The 25,134-nt window shown below is 58.8% G+C and overlaps 1 protein-coding gene across 1 annotated transcript; it reads left to right on the forward strand.

Annotated features, from left to right (window-relative positions):
* Positions 1-25,134, forward strand: FLOT1 (flotillin 1). Its single transcript, XM_054051978.1, is given in 13 exon segments — positions 1-172; positions 913-926; positions 928-989; positions 2,568-2,658; positions 4,263-4,406; positions 5,971-6,090; positions 9,444-9,539; positions 11,169-11,321; positions 14,362-14,543; positions 16,528-16,573; positions 20,482-20,619; positions 24,817-24,981; positions 25,066-25,134. Coding segments are annotated over 13 exon segments (1,287 nt in total). The 5' UTR covers positions 1-129; the 3' UTR covers positions 25,099-25,134.

The raw sequence follows: 25,134 nt of genomic DNA on the forward strand, positions 1-25,134 counted from the left end.
GCTCTGGCGCAGGGGCTGCCGGGATCGCGGCGGACTCGGGCGGGGGATGCGGATGGAAGGGTCGCAGCTTTAAAGGAATCCGAATCGGGGGAAGAGTCCAAATCGGATCCAAATCGGATCCACATCGGAATGTTCTTCACCTGTGGCCCCAACGAGGCGATGGTGGTGTCGGGTGAGTTGGGGGGCGCCCCCAAAATCCTGGGATTTCACCCCAAAACAGGGGGGTCCCCCAAAAAAATGGATTTAACCAAAAACACCGTTTTCTGCCCCAAAATTGGGGTCCCCCCAAACCCCCTGAGTTTGCCCCAAACCCCCTCTTTTCTCCCCTAAAAATTGGGGTCCCCCCAAACCCCCTGAATTGCCCCAAACCCCCTCTTTTCTCCCCCAAAATTGGGGTCCCCCCAAACCCCCTGAATTGCCCCAAACCCCCTCTTTTTTGCCCCAAAATTGGGGTCCCCCCAAACCCCCTCTTTTCTCCCCCAAAATTGGGGTCCCCCAAACCCCCTGAATTGCCCCAAACCCCCTTTTTTCTACCCCAAAATTGGGGTCCCCCCAAACCCCCTGAATTGCCCCAAACCCCCTCTTTTCTCCCCCAAAATTGGGGTCCCCCCAAACCCCCTGAATTGCCCCAAACCCCCTCTTTTCTCCCCCAAAATTGGGGTCCCCCCAAACCCCCTCTTTTCTCCCCCAAAATTGGGGTCCCCCCAAACCCCCTGAGTTGCCCCAAACCCCTTCTTTTCTCCCCCAAAATTGGGTCCCCCCAAACCCCCTCTTTTCTCCCCCAAAATTGGGGTCCCCCAAACCCCTGAGTTGCCCCAAACCCCCTCTTTTCTCCCCCAAAAATTGGGGTCCCCCCAAACCCCCTGAATTGCCCCAAACCCCCTCTTTCTCCCCAAATCGGGGTCCCCGCAGGGTTCTGCCGCAGTCCCCCCCGTTATGGTGGCCGGAGGGCGAGTGCTGGTGGTGCCGTGCCTGCAGCAGATCCAGCGGTGAGGATGGACTGGGATGGACTGGGATGGACTGGGGATGAACTGGGAGGGGGCTATGAGGGCACTGGGAGGGACTGGGAGGGGGATTGAGGGCACTGGGAGGGACTGGGATGGACTGGGAGGGGATTTGAGGGCACTGGGATGGACTGGGAAGGGGTTTGTGGGCACTGGGATGGACTGGGAGGGGGTTTGTGGGCACTGGGATGGACTGGGAGGGGGTTTGAGGGCACTGGGATGGACTGGGATGGACTGGGAGGGGGTTTGAGGGCACTGGGATGGACTGGGAGGGGATTTGAGGGCACTGGGAGGGGGTGTGAGGGCACTGGGGTGGACTGGGAGGGGATTTGAGGGCACTGGGAGGGACTGGGAGGGGGGGTTTGAGGGCACTGGGGTGGGACTGGGAGGGGATTTGAGGGCACTGGGAGGGACTGGGAGGGGATTTGAGGGCACTGGGAGGGACTGGGAGGGGATTTGAGGGCACTGGGATGGACTGGGAGGGGGGTTTGAGGGCACTGGGAGGGACTGGGAGGGGATTTGAGGGCACTGGGATGAACTGGAATGGACTGGGAGGGGGGTTTTGAGGGCACTGGGATGGACTGGGAGGGGGTTTGAGGGCACTGGGATGGACTGGGATGGACGGGGAGGGGGGTTTGAGAGCACTGGGATGGACTGGGAGGGGGGCTTTGAGGGCACTGGGATGGACTGGGAGGGGATTTGAGGGCACTGGGATGGACTGGGAGGGGGGTTTAAGGGTACTGGAATGGACTGGGATGAACTGGGAGGGACTGGAAGGGGCTTTGAGGGCACTGGGATGGACTGGGAGGGGGCTTTGAGGGCACTGGGATGGACTGGGAGGGGATTTGAGGGCACTGGGATGGACTGGGAGGGGATTTGAGGGCACTGGGATGGACTGGGAGGGGGGTTTAAGGGTACTGGGATGAACTGGGAGGGACTGGGAGGGGCTTTGAGGGCACTGGGAGGGACTGGGAGGGGATTTGAGGGCACTGGGAGGGACTGGGAGGGGGTTTAAGGGCACTGGGATGGACTGGGAGGGGGGTTTAAGGGTACTGGGATGGACTGGGAGGGGATTTGAGGGCACTGGGAGGGACTGGGGATGGAATGGAAGGGCACTGGGATGGACTGGGATGAACTGGGAGGGACTGGAAGGGGATTGGAGGGCACTGGGATGGACTGGGAGGGGGGTTTAAGGGCACTGGGATGGACTGGATGAACTGGGATGGACTGGGAGGGGGCTTTGAGGGCACTGGGAGGGACTGGAAGGGGATTTGAGGGCACTGGGAGGGACTGGGAGGGGATTTGAGGGCACTGGGATGGACTGGGATGGACTGGGAGGAGGTATGAAGGGGGTTTGTGGGCACTGGGAGAGACTGGGACATACTGGGAGAGCACTGGGATGAGGTTTGGAAGGGTTTGACGGTACTGGGCTGGACTGGGGGTTGGGCTGTACTGGTTTCTACTGGACTGTACTGGTTTCTACTGGGTTGTGGCGGTTTAGGGTGGCCCGTACTGTGGTTTACTGGTTTATACTGGTTTGTACTGGGTGCGGCGGCCCCTCAGGATCTCCCTGAACACTCTGACCCTCAACGTGCGGAGCGAGAAGGTTTACACCCGGCACGGAGTGCCCATCTCCGTCACCGGCATCGCCCAGGTGAACTGGGAGGGACTGGGATGGACTGGGATGGACTGGGAGGGGACTGGGATAAGGGCACTGGGATGGACTGGGAGGGGATTGGGATGGATTCGGCTGTACTGGGAGGGGATTTGAGGGCACTGGGATGAACTGGGAGGGAGTGGGATGGACTGGGAGGGGATTTGAAGGTACTGGGAGGGACTGGGATAGACTGGGAGGGGACTGGGATGGGGTTTGAGGGCACTGGGATAGACTGGGAGGGGATTGGGGTGGACTGGGAGAGAATTAGGAGTGGACTGGGATGGACTGGGAGGGGATTTGAGGGCACTGGGATGGACTGGGATGGGATTTGAGGGCACTGGGATGGACTGGGAGGGGATTGGGATGGACTGGGCTGTACTGGGAGGGAGTAGGATGAACTGGGAGAGGATTTGAAGGCACTGGGAGGGACTGGGATAGACTGGGAGGGGACTGGGATGGGATTGGGATGGACTGGGCTGTACTGGGAGGGGATTTGAGGGTACTGGGATGAACTGGGAGGGGATTGGGAAGCACTGAAAGAGGATTAGGAGTGGACTGGGATGAACTGGGAGGGGATTTGAGGGCACTGGTTTGTACTGGGAGGGAGTAGGATGGACTGGGAGGGGACTTAAAGGCACTGGGAGGGACTGGGAGGGGATTGGGAAGCACTGGGAGAGGATTGGGAGTGGACTGGGATGAACTGGGAGAGGATTTGAAGGCACTGGGCTGTACTGGGAGGGGATTTGAGGGCACTGGGATGAACTGGGAGGGAGTGGGATGGACTGGGAGGGAGTAGGATGGACTGGGAGGGGATTGAAGGCACTGGGAGGGACTGGGATGGACTGGGAGGGGTTGGGAGGGGTTGGGAGGGCACTGGGAGGGACTGGGAGGGGATTGGGGTGGACTGGGCTGTACTGGGAGGGGATTTGAGGGCACTGGGATGAACTGGGAGAGGATTAGGAGTGGACTGGGATGAACTGGGAGGGGATTGGGATGGACTGGGCTGTACTGGGTCGAAGTAGGATGAACTGGGAGGGGATTTGAGGGCACTGGGAGGGACTGGGATGGACTGGGAGGGGACTGGGATGGGGTTTGAGGGCACTGGGATGGACTGGGAGAGGATTGGGATGGACTGGTTTGTACTGGGAGGGAGTAGGATGGACTGGGAGAGGATTTGAGGGCACTGGGATGAACTGGGAGGGGGTTTTGAGCCCCCCCCGTTGCTGTGGGCCCCACCCATCTTAAAGCGGCAACGCTTCTTAAAGGGGCAACGGCCCTATCGTGCAGCACATATTGGGGATTGGGCTCTCTTAAAAGGGCAATGACGAAAGGAGTGTGGCTTTAATGGGTCTTAAAGGGGCGATGGCGATGGGTGGGAATGGGCTCTGGATTCAGCTCCGGGTGTGACTCCGGATTCGGCTCTGGGTGTGAATCCGGATTCAGCTCCGGATTCAGCTCCGAGTGTGACTTATGGGTGAGAATGTGCTTCAGATTGAGCTCCGGGTGTGAACGCAGCCGCGGCTCCGCATTGGGCTCCGTGCGGGTCCCGGTGAGGTGGGAATGTGCTCCGGGTGTGACTCCGGAGTGACTCCGCTTTGCAGGTGAAGATCCAGGGGCAGAACAAGGAGATGTTGGCCGCCGCCTGTCAGATGTTTTTGGGCAAATCCGAGAGCGAAATCGGCCAAATCGCCCTCGAGACCCTCGAAGGCCACCAACGCGCCATCATGGCCCACATGACCGTCGAGGTAGCCACCGCCCCGCTTTTGGTAGCCACACCCCACTTTTGGGAGCCACTGGTCCTGTCGGGGGAGCCACAGCCCCTTTGGGACTGGCCATGGCCTCTTTAAGGCTGGCCACGCCCCCTTGGTTGGTAGCCACGCCCCCTTGGTAGCCACAGCCCCGCTTTTGGTAGCCACGGCCCTTCTGGGGGAATCACAGCCCCTTTGGGATTGGCCACAGCCCTTTTAAGGCTGGCCACGCCCCCTTGGGTATAGCCACGCCCCCTTGGTAGCCACACACAGCCTTTCAGTAGCCATCGGCCCTTTTGGGGGAGCCACAGCCCCTTTGGAAGTGGCCACGGCCTCTTTAAGGCTGGCCACGCCCCCTCAGATGGTAGCCACGCCCCCTTGGGTGTAGCCACGCCCCCCTTCAGTAGCCACCAGCCCTTTCGGGGGAGCCACAGCCCCTTTGGAACTGGCCACGCCCCCTTGAGTGGTAGCCACTCCCCCTTGACTGGTAGCCACACCCTTTGGGGTAGCCACAACCCCTTTTGGGGGTGGCCACACCCCCTGGGGTGGTAGCCACGCCCCCTGAGGAGCAGGCCGTGCCCCTCGGGTGGTAGCCAAGGCTCCAGGATGGTAGCCACGCTCCCTTTAGGACTCTCCACGCCCCGCAGGTTGGTAGCCACGCCCCGCAGGTTGGTAGCCACGGCCCGTAGGATGGTAGCCACGCCCTGTAGGGTGGTAGCCACGGCCTGTAGGATGATAGCTACTGCCTATAGGATGGTAGCCACGGCCTGTAGGATGGTAGCCACTGCCTGTAAGATGGTAGCCATGCCCTGTAGGATGGTAGCCACTGCCTATAGGATGGTAGCCGTGGCCTGTAAGATGGTAGCTGTGGCCCATAGGGTGGTAGCCACGCACTGTAGGGTGGTAGCCACGGCCCATGGGATGGTAGCCGCAGCCTGTAGGTTGGTAGCCACGCCCTGTAGGATGATAGCCACTGCCTATAGGCTGGTAGCCACAGCCCATAAGTTGGTAGCCACAGCCTGTAGGATGATAGCCGCTGCCTACAGGATGGTAGCCACGCCCTGTAGGTTGGTAGTCACGCTCTCTAGGATGGTAGCCACAGCCTGTACGATGGTAGCCATGCCCCATAGGATGGTAGCCACGGCCCTTAGGATGATAGCTATTGCCTATAGGATGATAGCCATGCCCTGTAGGGTGGTAGCCACAGCCCGTAGGATGGTAGCCACGGCCCGTAGGATGATAGCTACTGCCTATAGGCTGGTAGCCACGCCCCGTAGGCTGGTAGCCACGCCCCGCAGGCTGGTAGCCACGCCCCGTAGGTTGGTAGCCACGGTCTATAGGATGGTAGCCACAGCCCATAGGATGATAGCCACTGCCTACAGGATGGTAGCCATGCCCTGCAGGCTGGTAGCCACGCCCTGCAGGCTGGTAGCCACGGCCTATAGGTTGGTAGCCGCAGCCTGCAGGCTGGTAGCCACGACCCGCAGGCTGGTAGCCACGGCCTGTAGGTTGGTAGCCACGGCCTGCAGGTTGGTAGCCACGGGTATGGTGTCGCCGTCAGGAGATCTATAAGGACCGTCAGAAGTTCTCGGAGCAGGTGTTCAACGTGGCCTCCTCGGACCTCGTCAATATGGGCATCAGCGTCGTCAGCTACACCCTCAAAGACATCCACGACGACCAGGTGACACCGGGGGGGACCGGGGGACACCGGGACGGGGGGGGACACCAGGGATGGGGACCCACCAGGAGGAACGGGGACGTGGAGGTGGGATGGGGACACCAGAAAAGGTTGGGGACACCAGAGATGGGGACACCAGAGATGGGGATCCACCATGAGGAACAGGGACATGGAGGTGGGATGGGGACATCAGGAGGGGATGGGGACATCAGGAACGGGGACCCACCGGGAGAAAGATGGGGACCCACCAGGAGAGAAGGGGACACCGGGAGAGGGGGGGACACCAAGAGAGATGGGGACCCACCAAGAGAGATGGGAACCCACCAGGAGGAATGGGGACACCAGAGATGGGGATCCACCATGAGGAAGAGGGACGTGGAGGTGGGATGGGGACATCAGGAGGGGATGGGGACATCAGGAGGGGATGGGGACATTAGGAATGGGGACCCACCATGAGGAATGGGGACACCGAGGTGTTCTGGGGACACCAGGAGGGGATGGGGACACCAGAGATGGGGACCCACCAAAAGGAACGCAGACATGGAGGTGGGATGGGGACACCAGGAAGGGATGGGGACATCAGGAATGGGGACCCACCAAGAGGAACGGGGACACCAGAAAGGCTTGGGGACACCAGGAAGGGTTGGGGACACCAGAGATGGGGATCCACCAAGAGAGAAGGGGACACCAGGAAGGGATGGGGACATCAGGAATGGGGATCCACCATGAGGAAGAGGGACATGGAGGTGGGATGGGGACACCAGGAGGGGATGGGGACCCCAGAAAGGGTTGGGGACATCAGGAATGGGGATCCACCAAGAGGAATTGTGGACACTGAGGTGTTTTGGGGACACCAGGAGGGGATGGGAACACCAGGAAGGGTTGGGGACACCAAAGATGGGGATCCACCATGAGGAACGGGGACACCAGAAAGGCATGGAGACACCAGAGATGGGGACAGACCATGAGGGATGGGGACACCAGGAAGGGATGGGGACACCAGAGATGGGGATCCATCAAGAGAGAGATGGGGACACCAGGAGAGAGGGGGGGACACCAGGAGGAATGGGGACACCAGAGATGGGAATCCATCAAGAGGAACGGGGACATGGAGGTGGGATGGGGACACCAGGAGGGGATGGGGACACCAGGAAGGGTTGGGGACATCAGGAATGGGGATCCACCAGGAGAGAGATGGGGACACCAGAAATGGGGACCCACCAGGAGGGAAGGGGACACCAGAAAGGGTTGGGGACACCAGGAGAGAGGGGGGGACACTGGGAGAGAGGGGGGGACACCAAGAGAGATGGGGACCCACCAGGAGGAATGGGGACACCAGAGATGGGGATCCACCATGAGGAACGGGGACGTGGAGGTGGGATGGGGACACCAGGAGGGGATGGGGACATCAGGAACGGGGACCCACCAGGAGAAAGATGGGGACACCAGAGATGGGGACCCACCAGGAGAGAGAAGGGGACACCAGGAGAGAGGGGGGGACACCGGGAGAGAGGGGGGGACACCAAGAGAGATGGGGACCCACCAGGAGGAATGGGGACACCAGAGATGGGGATCCACGAGGAGGGATGGGGACACGAGGAAGGGATGGGGACATCAGAGATGGGGATCCACCATGAGAAAGAGGGACATGGAGGTGGGATGGGGACATCAGGAGGGGATGGGGACACCAGGAACGGGGACCCACCAAGAGAAAGATGGGGACCCCAGAGATGGGGACCCACCAAGAGAGAAGGGGACACCAGAAAGGGATGGGGACATCAGGAATGGGGATCCACCAAGAGGAAGAGGGACATGGAGGTGGGATGGGGACACCAGGAGGGGATGGGGACACCAGAGATGGGGACCCACCATGAGGAATGGGGACACCAGGAGGGGATGGGGACATCAGGAAGGGATGGGGACACCAGGAACGGGGACCCACCTGGAGAAAGATGGGGACCCACCAGAGATGGGGACCCACCAGGAGAGAGAAGGAGACACCAGGAGAGAGGGGGGACACCAAGAGAGATGAGGACCCACCAGGAGGAATGGGGACACCAGAGATGGGGATCCACCATGAGGAACAGGGACGTGGAGGTGGGATGGGGACATCGGGAGGGGATGGGGACATCAGGAGGGGATGGGGACATCAGGAACGGGGACCCACCAGGAGAAAGATGGGGACACCAGGAGAGATGGGGATATCAGGAAGGGATGGGGACACCAGAGATGGGGACCCACCAAGAGAGAAGGGGACACCAGAAAGGGATGGGGACATCAGGAATGGGGATCCACCATGAGAAATGGGGACACCAGGAGGAACGGGGACACCAGAAATGGGGATACCAGAGATGGGGACACCAGGATGGGGATCCACCATGAGGAAGAGGGACATGGAGGTGGGATGGGGACATTGGGAGGGGATGGGGACATCAGGATGGGGACCCACTGTGAGAAATGGGGACACCAGGAGGGGATGGGGACACCAGGAAGGGATGGGGACACCAGAGATGGGGATCCACCAAGAGGAACGGGGACACCAGAAAGAGATGGGGACATCAGGAATGGGGATCCACCAAGAGGAATGGGGACACCAGGAGGGGATGGGGACACCAGGAGGGGATGGGGACATCAGGATGGGATGGGGACACCAGGAACGGGGACCCACCAGGAGAAAGATGGGGACCCACCAGAGATGGGGACCCACCAGGAGAGAGAAGGGGACACCAGAGATGGGGATCCACCAAGAGGAACGGGGACGTGGAGGTGGGATGGGGACACCAGGAGGGGATGGGGACACCAGAGATGGGGACCCACCAAGAGAGAAGGGGACACCAGGAAGGGATGGGGACATCAGGAATGGGGATCCACCATGAGGAAGAGGGACATGGAGGTGGGATGGGGACACCAGGAGGGGATGGGGACACCAGAGATGGGGACCCACCAAGAGAGAAGGGGACACCAGGAAGGGATGGGGACATCAGGAATGGGGATCCACCATGAGGAAGAGGGACATGAAGATGGCTTGGGGACATCAGGAGGGGATGGGGACACCAGAAATGGGGACCCACCATGAAGAACGGGGACACCAGGAGGAATGAGGACATCAGGAAGGGTTGGGGACACCAGAGATGGGGACCCACCAAGAGAGAAGGGGACACCAGAAAGGGTTGGGGACACCAGAGATGGGGATCCACCAAGAGGAATGGGGACATGGAGGTGGGATGGGGACCCCAGGAGGGGATGAGGACCCCAGGAGGCCCCACGGTGAGGAAGCGGGAGGAGGAGGAGGAGGAGGTGGTGGTGGTGGTGGTGGTGGGTTGGGGACAGTCGGTGGCACTGTCCCGTCCGCGCAGGACTATCTGCACTCGCTGGGGAAGGGCCGTACGGCGCAGGTCCAGCGCGACGCCCGCGTCGGAGAGGCCGAGGCCAAGCGCGACGCCGGCATCCGCGTGAGTCACCACCGCCCCACCGACACCTCCAGCTCCTCCATCTCCTCCATCTCCTCCATCTCCTCCATCTCCATCTCCTCCTCCTCCATCTCCTCCTCCTCCATCATCTTCTCCTCCATCATCTCCTCCATCTCCTCCTCCTCCATCTCCTCCTCCTCCTCCTTCTCCATCTCCATCTCCTCCTCCTCCATCTCCTCCAACATCTCCAACGTCCTCATCTCCTCCAATGCCCTCCATATCTCCGATGTCCCCAACGTCCCAATGTCCTCCTGATGTCCTCTAATGTCTCCATCCCTCCCATCTCCATCACCTCCAACATCTCCAATGTCTCCATCTCCTCCAAAGCCCTCAATATCTCTGTCCCCAACGTCCCAATGTTCTCCTGACGTCCTCCAACGTCTCCATCCCTCCCATCTCCATCTCCTCCAACATCTCCAATATCTCCATCTCATCTCCAACGTTCCCATATCCTCCTGATGTCCTCCAATGTCCCCATCCCCTCCTCTGCCCTCAACACCTCTGATGTTCCCAACGTCCCAATGTCCTCCTGATGTCCTCCAACGTCTCCATCCCTCCCATCTCCATCTCCTCCAACATCTCCATTGTTTCCATCTCCTCCAAAGCCCTCAATATCTCCGTCCCCAACGTCCCAATGTCCTCCTGATGTCCTCCAATGTCTCCATCCCTCCCATCTCCATCTCCTCCAACATCTCCATTGTTTCCATCTCCTCCAAAGCCCTCAATATCTCCGTCCCCAACGTCCCAATGTCCTCCTGACGTCCTCCAATGTCTCCATCCCTCCCATCTCCATCACCTCCAACATCTCCAATGTCTCCATCTCCTCCAAAGCCCTCAATATCTCTGTCCCCAACGTCCCAATGTCCTCCTGATGTCCTCCAACGTTTCCATCTCTCCCATCTCCATCACCTCCAACATCCTCAATGTCTCCATCTCCTCCAAAGCCCTCAATATCTCTGTCCCCAACGTCCCCACATCCTCCTGACGTCCTCCAATGTCTCCATCTCCTCCTCTGCTCTCAACATCTCTGTCCCCAATGTCCCAATGTCCTCCTGACGTCCTCCAACGTCTCCATCCCTCCCATCTTCATCACCTCCAACATCTCCATTGTCTCCATCTCCTCCTCTGCCCTCAACATCTCCGATGTCCCCAACGTCCCCACATTCTCCTGACGTCTTCCAATGTCTCCATCTCCTCCGACGCCCTCAATATCTCCGTCCCCAGCGTCCCAATGTCCTCCTGACGTCCTCCATTGTCTCCATCCCTCTCATCTCCATCTCCTCCAACATCTCCATTGTTTCCATCTCCTCCAATGCCTTCAATATCTCTGTCCCCAACGTCCCAATGTCCTCCTGACGTCCTCCAACGTCTCCATCCCTCCCATCTCCATCACCTCCAACATCTCCAATGTCTCCATCTCCTCCAAAGCCCTCAACATCTCTGTCCCCAACGTCCCAATGTCCTCCTGACGTCCTCCAATGTCTCCATCCCTCCCATCTCCATCACCTCCAACATCTCCAACGTCCTCATCTCCTCCTCCGCCCTCCACACCTCCGATGTCCTCCTGTCCCCCCCCGTTCTCCACGCTGACGTCTCCGTGGTGGTGGGCAGGAGGCGCGGGCGCGGCAGGAGCAGCTCTCGGCGCAGCTGCTGAGCGAGACGGCGATGGCGCGGGCGCAGCGCGACTTCCACGTCCAACAGGCGCAGTGCGACGGCGACGTCAGCGCCCGCAAAGCCCAGGCCGACCTCGCCTTCCAGCTCCAGGTGACACCCAACCGACCCCCAAAAACCCCCTGGTGGGACCCCAAAAAAACCCTCAGGGAACCCCACAGACCTCCAGGACCACCTCTAAAACCATCTCAGAGGCTTTGGTGGCCCTCAAAGGCATCTGGAGCTCTTGGTGGCCCTCAAAAACATCTGGAGCTCTTGGTGGCCCTCAAAAACATCTGGAGCTCTTGGTGGCCCTCACAGCCATTTGGAGCCTTTGGTGGCCCTCACAGCCATTTGGAGCCTTTGGTGGCCCTCAAAGGCATTTGGAGCCTTTTGGTGGCCCTCAAAGCCATTTGGAGCCCTTTGGTGGCCCTCAAAGCCATTTGGAGCTCTTGGTGGCCCTCAAAGCCATTTGGAGCCTTTGGTGGCCCTTAAAGCCATTTGGAGCTCTTGGTGGCCCTCAAAGGCATTTGGAGCTCTTGGTGGCCCTCAAAGCCATTTGGAGCCTTTGGTGGCCCTCAAAGCCATTTGGAGCCCTTTGGTGGCCTTCAAAGGCATTTGGAGCTCTTGGTGGCCCTCAAAGCCATTTGGAGCCCTTTGGTGGCCTTCAAAGGCATTTGGAGCTCTTGGTGGCCCTCAAAGGCATTTGGAGCCTTTGGTAGCCCTCAAAAGCATCTGGGACCCCTTTTTTACCCCCTGAACCCCTTTTTTGCCCCCTTGGACCCCTTAGTTGGCCTCTTGGACTCTTGGTTGCCCCCTTGGTTGCCCCCCTGAACCCCTCGGTTGCCCCCTAGGACTCCTTTTTTGCCCCCCTGAACCCCTTGGTTGCCCTCTTGGACTCTTGGTTGCCCTCTTTTTTGCCCCCTTAGACACCTTTTTTGACCCCCTGGACCCCTTGGTTGCCCCCTGAACCCCTTGGTTGCCCCCTGAACCCCTTTTTTGCCCCTTGGACCCCTTTTTTGCCCCCCTGAACCCCTTGGTTGCCCCTTGGACCCCTTAGTTGCCCTCTTGGACTCTTGATTGCCCCCTCGGTTGCCCCCTGAACCCCTTTTTTGGCCCCCTGAAACCCTTGGTTGCCCCCTGAACCCCTTGGTTGCCTCTTAAACCCCTTGGTTGCCCCTTGGTTGCCCTCTTGGACTCTTGGTTGCCCCCTTGGTTGCCCCTTGAACCCCTTTTTTGCCCCCCTGAACCCCTTTTTTGCCCCCCTGAACCCCTTTTTTGCCCCCTTGGACCCCTTTTTTGCCCCCCTGAACCCCTCGGTTGCCCCTTGGACCCCTTTTTTGCCCCCCTGAACCCCTTTTTTGCCCCTTGGACTCTTTTTTGCCCCCCTGAACCCCTCGGTTGCCCCCTTGGACCCCTATTTGCCCCCCTTGGACCCCTTTTTTCCCCCCTGAACCCCTCGGTTGCCCCCCTGAACCCCTCGGTTGCCCCCCTGGACCCCTTTTTTTGCCCCCCTGAACCCCTTTTTTGCCCCCCTGAACCCCTTGGACTCTTGGTTGCCCCCTTTTTTGCCCTCTTGAACCCCTTTTTTGCCCCCTGAAGCCCCCCTTGGTTGCCCCTTGGACCCCTTTTTTGCCCCCCTGGACCCCTTTTTTGCCCCCCGGACCCCTCGGTTGCCCCTTGGACTCTTGGTTGCCCCCTTGGTTGCCCCCTGAACCCTTTTTTTTCCCCCTTGGACCCCTTTTTTGCCCCCCTGAACCCCTCGGTTGCCCCCCTGGACACCTTTTTTGCCCCCCTGAACCCCTTTTTTGCCCCCCTGAACCCCTTGGACTCTTGGTTGCCCCCTTTTTTGCCCCCTTGAACCCTTTTTTTGCCCCCCTGAACCCCTTTTTTGCCCCCCTTGGACCCCTTTTTTGCCCCCCTGAACCCCTTGGTTGCCCCCCTGGACCCCTTTTTTGCCCCCCTGGACCCCTTTTTTTCCCCCCTGAACCCCTTGGTTGCCTCCTGAACCCCTTTTTTGCCCCCTTGGACCCATTTTTGCCCCCCTGAACCCCTTGGTTGCCCTCTTGGACTCTTGGTTGCCCCCTTTTTTGCCCCCTTGAACCCCTCTTTTGCCTCTTGGACCCCTTTTTTGCCCCCCTGAACCCCTCGGTTGCCCCTTGGACCCCTCGGTTGCCCCTTGGACTCTTGATTGCCCCCCTGAACCCCTTTTTTGCCCCCCTGAACCCCTTGGTTGCCCCTTAGACCCCTTGGTTGCCCTCTTGGACTCTTGGTTGCCCCCTTTTTTTCCCCCCTGAACCCCTTGGTTGCCCCCTGAACCCCTTGGTTGCCCCTTGGTTGCCCTCTTGGACTCTTGGTTGCCCCCTTTTTTGCCCCCCTGGCCCCCTTTTTTGCCCCCCTGGACCCCTTAGTTGCCCCCTTGGACCCCTTTTTTGCCCCCCTGAACCCCTTTTTTGCCCCCTTGGACCCCTTTTTTGCCCCCCTGAACCCCTTTTTTGCCCCTTTGGACCCCTTTTTTGCCCCCCTGAACCCCTCGGTTGCCCCCTTGGACCCCTTTTTTTCCCCCCCGACCCCTTTTTTGCCCCCCTGAACCCCTTTTTTGCCCCCACGGACCCCTTTTTTGCCCCCCTGAACCCCTTGGTTGTCCCTTGGACCCCTTTTTTGCCCCCCTGGACCCCTCAGTTGCCCCCCTTGGTTGCCCCTTGGACCCCTTTTTTACCCCCCTGAACCCCTCGGTTGCCCCCTTGGACCCCTTTTTTGCCCCCCCGGTCCCCTTTTTTGCCCCCCTGAACCCCTCGGTTGCCCCTTGGACCCCTCGGTTGCCCCCCTGAACCCCTTTTTTGCCCCCCTGAACCCCTTTTTTGCCCTCTTGGACCCCTTTTTTGCCCCCCTGAACCCCTTTTTTGCCCCCTTGGACCCCTTTTCTGCCCCCCTGAACCCCTTGGTTGCCCCTTGGACCCCTTTTCTGCCCCCCTAAACCCCTTGGTTGCCCCTTTGGACCTCTTTTTTGCCCCCCCAGACCCCTTTTTTGCCCCCCCTGAACCCCTTTTTTGCCCCCCTGGACCCCTTTTTTGCCCCCCGGACCCCTCAGTTGCCCCCGTTGGACTCTTGGTTGCCCTCGTTGGACTCTCGGTTGCCGCTTTTTGGGGGTCAGGTGGCGCGGACGAAGCAGGAGATCGAGGAGCAGAAGGCGCAGGTGGAGGTGGTGGAACGAGCGCAGCGGGCGCAGCTGCAGGAACACGAGATCGGCCGACGGGAACGCGAGCTCGAAGCCACCGTCCGCAAACCCGCCGAGGCCGAGCGCTACCGCCTCGAGAGGCTCGCCGAGGCCCAGAGGTGACGGCACAGCGGCACCAACGGGACTTGGGGGGGGCCCTGGGGGGGGATTTGGGGGTCACAAGGGGGGTACTGGGGAGATTTCAGGTCCCTATGGGGGGATTTGGGGGTCACAAGGGGGGATTTGGGGAGATTCGGGGTCCCTATGGGGGGATTTGGGGGTCACAAGGGGGATTTGGGGTCCCTGTGAGCTGATTTGGGGGTCTCTATGTGGGGATTTGGGGTCCCTATGTGGGGATTTGGGGTCCCTATGTGGGGATCTGGGGGTCACATGGGGGGTTTTGGGATCCCTATGCGCTGATTTGGGGGGCACAAGGGTGATTTGGGGTCCCTATGGGGGATTTGAGGTCTCTATGTGGGGATTTGGGGGTCACAAGGGGGGATTTATGGTCCCTATGGGGGATTTTGGGTCCCTCTGGGGGCATTTGGGGTCCCTATGTGGGGATTTGGGGGTTACAAGGGGGGACTTGGGGAGATTTGGGGGCCCTACGGGGGGATTTGGGGGTCCCTATGGGGGATTTGGGGAGATTTGGGGTCCCTATGGGGGGATTTGGGGTTCACAAGGGGGGGATTTGGGGAGAATTGGGGTCCCTATGGGGGGATTTGGGGGTCACAAGGGGGGTATTGGGGGGATTTGGGGTCCCTAGGGGGATTTGGGGGTCACAAGGAGGGATTGGGGGTCCCTATGGGGGATTTGGGGGTCCCATGTGGGGGGATTTGGGGAGATTTTGGGTCCCTATGGGGGATTTGGGGGTCCCTATGGGGAATTTTGGGTCCCTCTGGGGGCATTTGGGGTCCCTATGTGGGGATTTGGGGGTCACAAGGGGGGATTTGGGGAGATTTGGGGTCCCTATGTGGGGATTTGGGGGTCATAAGGGGGATTTGGGGTCCCTATGAGATGATTTGGGGTCACAAGGGGGGATTTGGGGTTCCTATGTGGGGATTTGGGGGTCACATGGGGGGTATTGGGGAGATTTGGGGGTCCCTATGTGGGGATTTGGGGGTCACAAGGGGGGATTTGGGGTCCCTATGGGGGATTTCGGTTCCCTATGAGCTGATTTGGGGGTCACAAGGGGGGATTTGGGGAGATTTGGGGTCCCTATCGGGGGATTTGGGGGTCATAAGGGGGATTTCGGGTCCCTATGGGGGGATTTGGGGGTCACAAGGGGGGATTTGGGGAGATTTGGGGGTCACAAGGGGGGATTTGGGGAGATTTGGGGTCCCTATGTGGGGATTTGGGGGTCACAAGGGGGGATTTATGGTCCCTATGTGGGGATTTGGGGTCCCTATGTGGGGATTTGGGGGTCACAAGGGGGGATTTGGGGTCCCTATGGGGGATTTGGGGTCCCTATGTGGGGATTTGGGGGTTACAAGGGGGTATTGGGGGGATTTGGGGGTCCCTATGGGGGATTTGGGGGTCACAAGGGGGGATTTGGGGGTCACGTGTGGGGGGATTTGGGGAGATTTTGGGTCCCTATGGGGGATTTGGGGTCCCTATGTGGGGATTTGGGGGGTATTTGGGGGTCCCAAGGGGGGATTTGGGGTCCCTATGGGGAGATTTGGGGTCCCTATGTGGGGATTTGGAGGTCACAAGGGGGGTATTGGGGAGATTTGGGGGTCCCTATGGGGGATTTTGGTTCTCTCTGGGGGGATTTGGGGTCCCTGTGGGGGATTTGGGGGTCACAAGAGGGGATTTGGGGTCCCTATGGAGGAATTTGGGGGTCACAAGTGGGGATTTGGGGGTCCCTATGGGGGATTTGGGGTCCCTATGTGGGGATTTGGGGGTCACAAGAGGTGAATTGGAGAGATTTGGGGGTCCCGGGGTGGGTGGAATTTGGGGTCCCCCCTAAATCTGCCCTCAGTAGCCCCAAAAACCCCCAGATCTCCCCCTAAAACCCGATACTGTCACCCCAAAATCTGCCTCCGGGACCCCCAAATCCCCCCCTGAACCCCAAAATCAGCCGTTTTCACCCCAAAATCCCAGAGCGCAGGTGATGATGCAGGCGGAGGCCGAGGCCGAGGCCATGCGGGTGAGTGTGGGGCGAGTTTGGGGGTGAAAAGGGGGGATTTGGGGGTTCAGGGGCTGCTTTGGGGGTGAAAGTGGTGGATTTTGGGGGTCCTGGAGGCAGATTTTGGGGTGAAAGTGGTGGATTTTGGGGTTCTGGGGCTGCTTTGGGGGTGAAAGTGGTGGATTTTGGGGCTCTGGGGCTGCTTTTGGGGTGAAAGTGGTGGATTTTGGGGTTCTGGGGCTGCTTTTGGGGTGAAAGTGGTGGATTTTGGGGCTCTGGGACTGCTTTTGGGGTGAAAGCGGTGGATTTTGGGGGTCCTGGAGGCAGATTTTGGGGTGAAAGTGGTGGATTTTGGGGCTCTGGGGCTGCTTTGGGGGTGAAAGCGGTGGATTTTGGGGGTCCTGGAGGCAGATTTTGGGGTGAAAGCGGTGGATTTGGGGGCTCTGGGGCTGCTTTTGGGGTGAAAGTGGTGGATTTTGGGGTTCTGGGACTGCTTTGGGGGTGAAAGTGGTGGATTTTGGGGCTCTGGGGCTGCTTTGGGGGTGAAAGCGGTGGATTTTGGGGTTCTGGGGCTGCTTTAGGGGTGAAAGCAGTGGATTTTGGGGGTCCTGGAGGCAGATTTTTGGGTGAAAGTGGTGGATTTCGGGGCTCAGGGTTTGGTTTTGGGGTGAAAGTGGTGGATTTTGGGGTTCTGGAGCTGCATATGGGGTGAAAGTGGTGGATTTTGGGGTTCTGGGACTGCTTTGGGGGTGAAAGTGGTGGATTTTGGGGCTCTGGGGCTGCTTTTGGGGTGAAAGTGGTGGATTTTGGGGCTCTGGTGCTGCTTTTGGGGTGAAAGTGGTGATTTTGGGGCTCTGGATCTGCTTTTGGGGTGAAAGTGGTGGATTTTGGGGCTCTGGGGCTGCTTTTGGGGTGAAAGTGGTGGATTTTGGGGCTCTGGGGCTGCTTTTGGGGTGAAAGCGGTGGATTTTGGGGTTCTGGGGCTGCTTTTGGGGTGAAAGTGGTGGATTTTGGGGGTCCTGGAGCTGCTTTTGGGGTGAAAGTGGCGGATTTTGGGGTTCTGGGGCTGCTTTGGGGGTGAAAGTGGTGGATTTTAGGGCTCAGGCTCTGCTTTTGTGGTGAAAGTGGTGGATTTTGGGGGTCCTGGAGGCAGATTTTGGGGTGAAAGCGGTGGATTTTGGGGCTCTGGGGCTGCTTTTGGGGTGAAAGTGGTGGATTTTGGGGCTCTGGGGCTGCTTTGGGGGCGAAAGTGGTGGATTTTGGGGGTCCTGGAGGCAGTTTTTGGGGTGAAAGTGGCAGATTTTGGGGCTCTGGGGCTGCTTTGGGGGTGAAAGTGGTGGATTTTGGGGGTCCTGGAGGCAGATTTTGGGGTGAAAGTGGTGGATTTTGGGGCTCTGGGGCTGCTTTGGGGGTGAAAGTGGTGGATTTTGGGGTTCTGGGGCTGCTTTTGGGGTGAAAGTGGTAGATTTTGGGGCTCTGGGGCTGCTTTGGGGGTGAAAGTGGTGGATTTTGGGGGTCCTGGAGGCAGATTTTGGGGTGAAAGTGGTGGATTTTGGGGTTCTGGAGGCAGATTTTGGGTTGAAAGTGGTGGATTTTGGGGTTCTGGAGGCAGATTTTGGGTTGAAAGTGGTGGATTTTGGGGTTCAGGCGCTGCTTTTGGGGTGAAAGTGGTGGATTTTGGGGTCCTGGAGGCAGATTTTGGGGTGAAAGCGGTGGATATTGGGGTCCTGGTGCTGCTTTTTGGGGTGAAAGTGGTGGATTTTGGGGTTCTGGAGCTGCTTTTGGGGTGAAAGTGGCAGATTTTGGGGTACTGGAGGCAGATTTTGGGGTGAAAGTGGTGGATTTTGGGGTACTGGGGCTGCTTTGGGGGTGAAAGCGGTGGATTTTGGGGGTCCTGGAGGCAGATTTTGCAGTGAAAGTGGTGGATTTTGGGGTTCTGGGGCTGCTTTTGGGTTGAAAGTGGTGGATTTTGGGGTTCTGGGGCTGCTTTGGGGGTGAAAGCGGTGGATTTTGGGGGTCCTGGAGGCAGATTTTGGGGTGAAAGTGGTGGATTTTGGGGTTCTGGGGCTGCTTTGGGGGTGAAAGCGGTGGATTTTGGGGGTCCTGGAGGCAGATTTTGGGGTGAAAGTGGCAGATTTTGGGGCTCTGGGGCTGCTTTTGGGGTGAAAGTGGTGGATTTTGGGGTTCTGGGGCTGCTTTTGGGGTGAAAGTGGTGGATTTTGGGGTTCTGGGGCTGCTTTGGGGGTGAAAGCGGTGGATTTTGGGGTTCTGGAGGCAGATTTTGGGGTGAAAGTGGCGCATTTTGGGGCTCTGGGACTGCTTTGGGGGTGAAAGTGGTGGATTTTGGGGTTCTGGGGCTGCCTTGGGGGTGAAAGCAATGGATTTTGGGGGTCCTGGAGGCAGATTTTGGGGTAAAAGTGGCGCATTTTGGGGCTCTGGGACTGCTTTGGGGGTGAAAGTGGTGGATTTTGGGGTCCTGGTGCTGCTTTTTGGGGTGAAAGTGGTGGATTTGGGGGCTCTGGGGCTGCTTTTGGGTTGAAAGTGGTGGATTTTGGGGTTCTGGGGCTGCCTTGGGGGTGAAAGCAGTGGATTTTGGGGGTCCTGGAGGCAGATTTTGGGGTAAAAGTGGCGCATTTTGGGGCTCTGGGACTGCTTTGGGGGTGAAAGTGGTGGATTTTGGGGTCCTGGTGCTGCTTTTTGGGGTGAAAGTGGTGGATTTTGGGGCTCTGGGGCTGCTTTGGGGGTGAAAGTGGTGGATTTTGGGGTTCTGGGGCTGCTTTGGGGGTGAAAGCGGTGGATTTTGGGGGTCCTGGAGGCAGATTTTGGGGTGAAAGTGGTGGATTTTGGGGTTCTGGGGCTGCTTTGGGGGTGAAAGTGGTGCATTTTAGGGGTCCTGGAGGCAGATTTTGGGGTGAAAGTGGTGGATTTTGGGGTTCTGGGGCTGCTTTTGGGGTGAAAGTGGTGGATTTTGGGGTTCTGGGGCTGCTTTTGGGGTGAAAGTGGTGGATTTTGGGGTTCTGGGGCTGCTTTGGGGGTGAAAGCGGTGGATTTTGGGGTTCTGGAGGCAGATTTTGGGGTGAAAGTGGCGCATTTTGGGGCTCTGGGACTGCTTTGGGGGTGAAAGTGGTGGATTTTGGGGTTCTGGGGCTGCCTTGGGAGTGAAAGCAGTGGATTTTGGGGGTCCTGGAGGCAGATTTTGGGGTAAAAGTGGCGCATTTTGGGGCTCTGGGACTGCTTTGGGGGTGAAAGTGGTGGATTTTGGGGTCCTGGTGCTGCTTTTTGGGGTGAAAGTGGTGGATTTGGGGGCTCTGGGGCTGCTTTTGGGTTGAAAGTGGTGGATTTTGGGGTTCTGGGGCTGCCTTGGGGGTGAAAGCAGTGGATTTTGGGGGTCCTGGAGGCAGATTTTGGGGTAAAAGTGGCGCATTTTGGGGCTCTGGGACTGCTTTGGGGGTGAAAGTGGTGGATTTTGGGGTCCTGGTGCTGCTTTTTGGGGTGAAAGTGGTGGATTTTGGGGCTCTGGGGCTGCTTTTGGGTTGAAAGTGGTGGATTTTGGGGTTCTGGGGCTGCTTTGGGGGTGAAAGCGGTGGATTTTGGGGGTCCTGGAGGCAGATTTTGGGGTGAAAGTGGTGGATTTTGGGGTTCTGGGGCTGCTTTGGGGGTGAAAGTGGTGCATTTTAGGGGTCCTGGAGGCAGATTTTGGGGTGAAAGTGGTGGATTTTGGGGTTCTGGGGCTGCTTTTGGGGTGAAAGTGGTGGATTTTGGGGTTCTGGGGCTGCTTTGGGGGTGAAAGCGGTGGATTTTGGGGGTCCTGGAGGCAGATTTTGGGGTGAAAGTGGTGGATTTGGGGCTCTGGGGTCCCTGTTGGGGTGAAAGCGTTGGGTTTTGGGGTGCTGGGGGCCGGTTTTGGGGTGACCCCGGGGCCGGCGCAGGTGACGGGCGCGGCGCGGGCGGCGGCGGCGACGGCGCGGGCGAAAGCAGAGGCGGCGCAGACGGCGGCAAAGGCCGAAGCGTTCGCCAAATACCGCGACGCGGCCGTGGTCGATATGGTCCTACAGCGGCTGCCACAGGTTTGGGGGGGACTTGGGGTCCCCAGGGGTCGATTTTGGGGGTCACAGGGGGGTTTGGGGGGGATTTGGGGTCGCTTTTGGGGGTCACAGGGGGGATTTGGGGTCCTTAGGGGACGCTTTAGGGGGTTTGGGGGGGGATTTGGGGTCCCTAGGGGTCACTTTTGGGGGTCACAGGGGGGTTTGGGGGAGATTCGGGGTCCCTAAGGGGACGGTTTAGGGGGTTTTGGGGGGATCTGGGGTCCCTCGGGCACGTTTTTGGGGGTCACAGAGGGGTTTGGGGGGGATCTGGTGTCCCTAGGGGACGCTTTGGGGGGTTTGGGGGGGATTTGGGGTCCCTAGGGGACACTTTTGGGGGTCACGAGGGGGGTTTGGGGTCCGTAGGGGACACTTTTGGGGGTCACGAGGGGGGTTTGGGGTCCGTAGGGGACACTTTAGGGGGTCACGAGGGGGTTTGGGGGAGATTTGGCGTCCCTAGCGGACACTTTAGGGGCTCACAGGGGGGATTTGGGGTCCCTAAGGGGCAGTTTGGGGGTCACAGAGGGGTTTGGGGGGGATTCGGGGTCCCTAAGGGGATGCTTTAGGGGGTTTGGGGGGGATTTGGGGTCCCCAGGGGTTGCTTTTGGGGGTCACAGGGGGCTTGGAGGGGATTTGGGGTCCCTAAGGGGCTGTTTAGGGGTCACAGGGGGGTTGGGGGTCCCTAGGGGTCGCTTTTGGGGGTCACAAGAGGGTTTGGGGGGATTTGGGGTCCCTAGTGGACGCTTTAGGGGTTCACGAGGGGAGTTGGGGGGGATTTGGGGTTGCTTTTGGGGGTCACAGGGGGGTTTGGGGGGGTTTTGGGGTCCCTAGGGGACACTTTTGGGGGTCAAAGGGGAATTTGGGGGGGATTTGGGGTCCCTAAGGGGACGGTTTAGGGGGTTTTGGGGGGGATTTGGGGTCCCTAAGGGGACGGTTTAGGGGGTTTTGGGGGGATCTGGGGTCCCTCGGGCACGTTTTTGGGGTTCACAGAGGGGTTTGGGGGGGATCTGGTGTCCCTAGGGGATGTTTTTGGGGGTTTGGTGGGGATTGGGGGTCCTTAGGGGTCGCTTTTGGGGGTCACAGGGGGGTTTGGGAGGGATTTGGGGTCCCTAGGGGATGCTTTTGGGGGTCACAGGGGGGGTTTGGGGTCCCTAGGGGTCGCTTTTGGGGGTCACAGGGGGGGTTTGGGGTCCCTAGGGGTCACTTTTGGGGGTCACAAGAGGGTTTGGGGGGGATTTGGGGTCCCTAGCGGATGCTTTTGGGGGGTCACAGGGGGGTTTAGGGGGGATTTGGGGTCCCCAGGGGTCGCTTTTGGGGGTCACAGGGGGGTTTGGGAGGGATTTGGGGTCCCTAGGGGACGCTTTTGGGGGTCACAGGGGAGTTTGGGGGGGATTTGGTGTCCCTATGTGTCACTTTTCGGGGTCACGAGGGGGGTTTGGGGTCCATAGGGGACACTTTAGGGGGTCACGAGGGGGTTTGGTGGGGATTTGGGGTCCCCAGGGGTCGCTTTTGGGGGTCACAGGGGGGTTTGGGGTCCCTAAAGGGCAGTTTGGGGGTCACGAGGGGGATTTGGGGCGGATTTGGGGTCCCTTGGGCACGTTTTTGGGGGTCACAGGGAGGTTTGGGGGGGATCCGGGGTCCCTAGGGGTCACTTTTGGGGTTTTAAGGGGGGATTTGGGGTCCCTAGGGGACACTTTTGGGGGTCACGAGGGGGGTTTGGGGTCCGTAGGGGACACTTTAGGGGGTCACGAGGGGGTTTGGGTTCCTCGGGGACGCTTTTGGGGGTCACAAGGGGGTTTCGGGGGGATTTGGGGTCCCTAGGGGTCGCTTTTGGGGGGCACAAGGGGGTTTGGGGAGGATTTGGGGTCCCTAAGGGGCAGTTTGGGGGTCACAGGGGGGATTTGGGGTCCCTAGGGGTCGCTTTTGGGGGTCACAGGGGAGTTTGGGGGGGATTTGGTGTCCCTATGTGTCACTTTTCGGGGTCACGAGGGGGGTTTGGGGTCCATAGGGGACACTTTAGGGGGTCACGAGGGGGTTTGGTGGGGATTTGGGGTCCCTAGCGGACACTTTTGGGGGTCACAGGGGGGATTTGGGGTCCCTAAGGGGCAGTTTGGGGGTCACAGGGGGGTTTGGGGGGGATTTGGGGTCCCTAAGGGGATGCTTTAGGGGGTCATGAGGGGTTTGGGGGAGATTTGGGGTCCCTAGCGGACACTTTAGGGGGTCACAGGGGGGATTTGGGGACCCTAAGGGGCAGTTTGGGGGTCACCAGGGAGGTTTGGGGGGATTTGTGTTCCTCAGGAGACGCTTTTGGGGGTCACAGGGGGGTTTGGAGGGGATTTAGGGTCCCTAAGGGGCAGTTTGGGGGTCACAGGTGATTTTGGGGTCCCTGTCGTGTTCTTGATGGGCATTTGGGGGTCCCTTGGAAGGGATTTGAGGACTCCATGGAGGGATTTGGGGGGGGATTTCGGGTTCCAGATCCACTTTTGGGGTTTCAGGTCCACTTTTGGGGGTTCCAGATCCCCTTTTGGGCTGAGACTGAGGGATTTGATGCAGATTTTGGGGTTAAAGATCTACTTTTGGAGGTTCCAGATTCACTTTTGGAGTTCCAGGTCTACTTTTGGTCCATTTTGGGGGGTTCTAGATCCCCTTTTGGGGGTTCCAGATCCACTTTTGGGCTGAGACTGAGGGATTTGATGCAGGTTTTGGGGTTCCAGATCTACTTTTGGGGGTTCAGATCCACTTTTGGGCTGAGACTGAGGGATTTGGGGCTGATTTTGGGGTCAAAGATCCACTTTTGGGGGTTCCAGATTCACTTTTGGAGTTCTAGGTCTACTTTTGGTCCATTTTGGGGGGTTCTAGATCCACTTTTGGGGTTCCAGATCCACTTTTGAGAGTTCCAGATTCACTTTTGGTCCATTTTGGGGGTTCTAGATTCACTTTTGGGGTGAAACTAAAGGATTTGGTGCCGATTTTAGGGTTCCAGATCCACTTTTAGGGTTTCAAGTCTACTTTTTGGGTTCCAGATCCACTTTTAGGCTGAGACTAAAGGATTTGGGGCCGATTTTGGGGTTCCAGATCCACTTTTGAGAATTCCAGATTCACTTTTGGTCCATTTTGGGGGGTTCCAGATTCACTTTTGGGGTTTCACATCTACTTTTTGGGTTCCAGATCCCCTTTTGGGGGTTCCAGGTCCCCTTTTAGGCTGAGACTAAAGGATTTGGTATTGATTTTGGGGTTCCAGATCCACTTTTAGGACTTCCAGATTCACTTTTGGTCCATTTTGGGGGGTTCCAGATTCACTTTTGGGGTTTCACATCTACTTTTTGGGTTCCAGATCCCCTTTTGGGGGTTCCAGATCCACTTTTGGGCTGAGACTGAGGGATTTGATGCAGGTTTTGGGGTTCCAGATCTACTTTTGGGGTTCCATATTCACTTTTGGGGTTCGACTGAGGGATTTAATGCAGATTTTGGGACTTCCAGATCCACTTTTGGGCTGAGACTGAGGGATTTGGGACTGATTTTGGGGGGTTCCAGATCCACTTTTGGGGTTCCAGACTCACTTTTGGTCCATTTTGGGGGGTTCCAGATCCACTTTTGGGGTTCCAGATTCACTTTTGGTCCATTTTGGGGGGTTCCAGATCCCCTTTTGGTCCATTTTGGGGGGTTCCAGATCCCCTTTCGGGGGTTCCAGATCCACTTTTGGGGTTCCAGATCCACTTTTGGTCCATTTTGGGGGGTTCCAGATCCACTTTTGGGGTTCCAGATCCACTTTTGGTCCATTTTGGGGGGTTCCAGATCCACTTTTGGGGGTTCCAGATTCACTTTTGGTCCATTTTGGGGTTTCCAGATCCCCTTTCAGGGGTTCCAGATCCCCTTTTGGGGGTTCCAGATCCATTTTTGGGGTTCCAGATCCACTTTTGGACCATTTTGGGGGGTTCCAGATCCCCTTTTTGGGTTCCAGATCCCCTTTTGGGGGTTCCAGATCCCCTTTTGGGGGTTCCAGATCCACTTTTGGTCCATTTTGGGGGGTTCCAGATCCCCTTTTGGGGTTCCAGATTCACTTTTGGGGTTCCAGATCCACTTTTGGTCCATTTTGGGGGGTTCCAGATCCACTTTGGGGGGTTCTAGATCCCCTTCTGGGGTTCCAGATCCATTTTGGGGGGTTTTTTTTTTGGGGCGCAGGTGGCGGAGGCGGTGGCGCAGCCGCTGTTGGGGACGCGGCGGGTGACGTTGGTGGCCGGACCCGAAGGGGACATCGGCGTCTCCCGTCTCTCCGGAGAAGTCCTCAACGTCGTCACCCGTTTGCCGGCGGCCGTCGAGGCCCTCACCGGCGTCTCCGTCACCCACGTAGGTCCCCACCACCCCCTGAGGTGCCACCACCCACCCCCCAAAAGGGGGTCCCCTCCTCAGTGTCCCTTTTTGTCCCCACAGACCACCCAGAAGAAGGCGGAATGTCCGGCGTGAGGTGGTGCCACCACATCCTCGTGAGATGCCACCACC

Source organism: Cuculus canorus, chromosome 31 (genome assembly GCF_017976375.1).
Source record: "Cuculus canorus isolate bCucCan1 chromosome 31, bCucCan1.pri, whole genome shotgun sequence".
In the NCBI taxonomy this organism is placed as follows: Eukaryota; Metazoa; Chordata; class Aves; order Cuculiformes; family Cuculidae; genus Cuculus; species Cuculus canorus.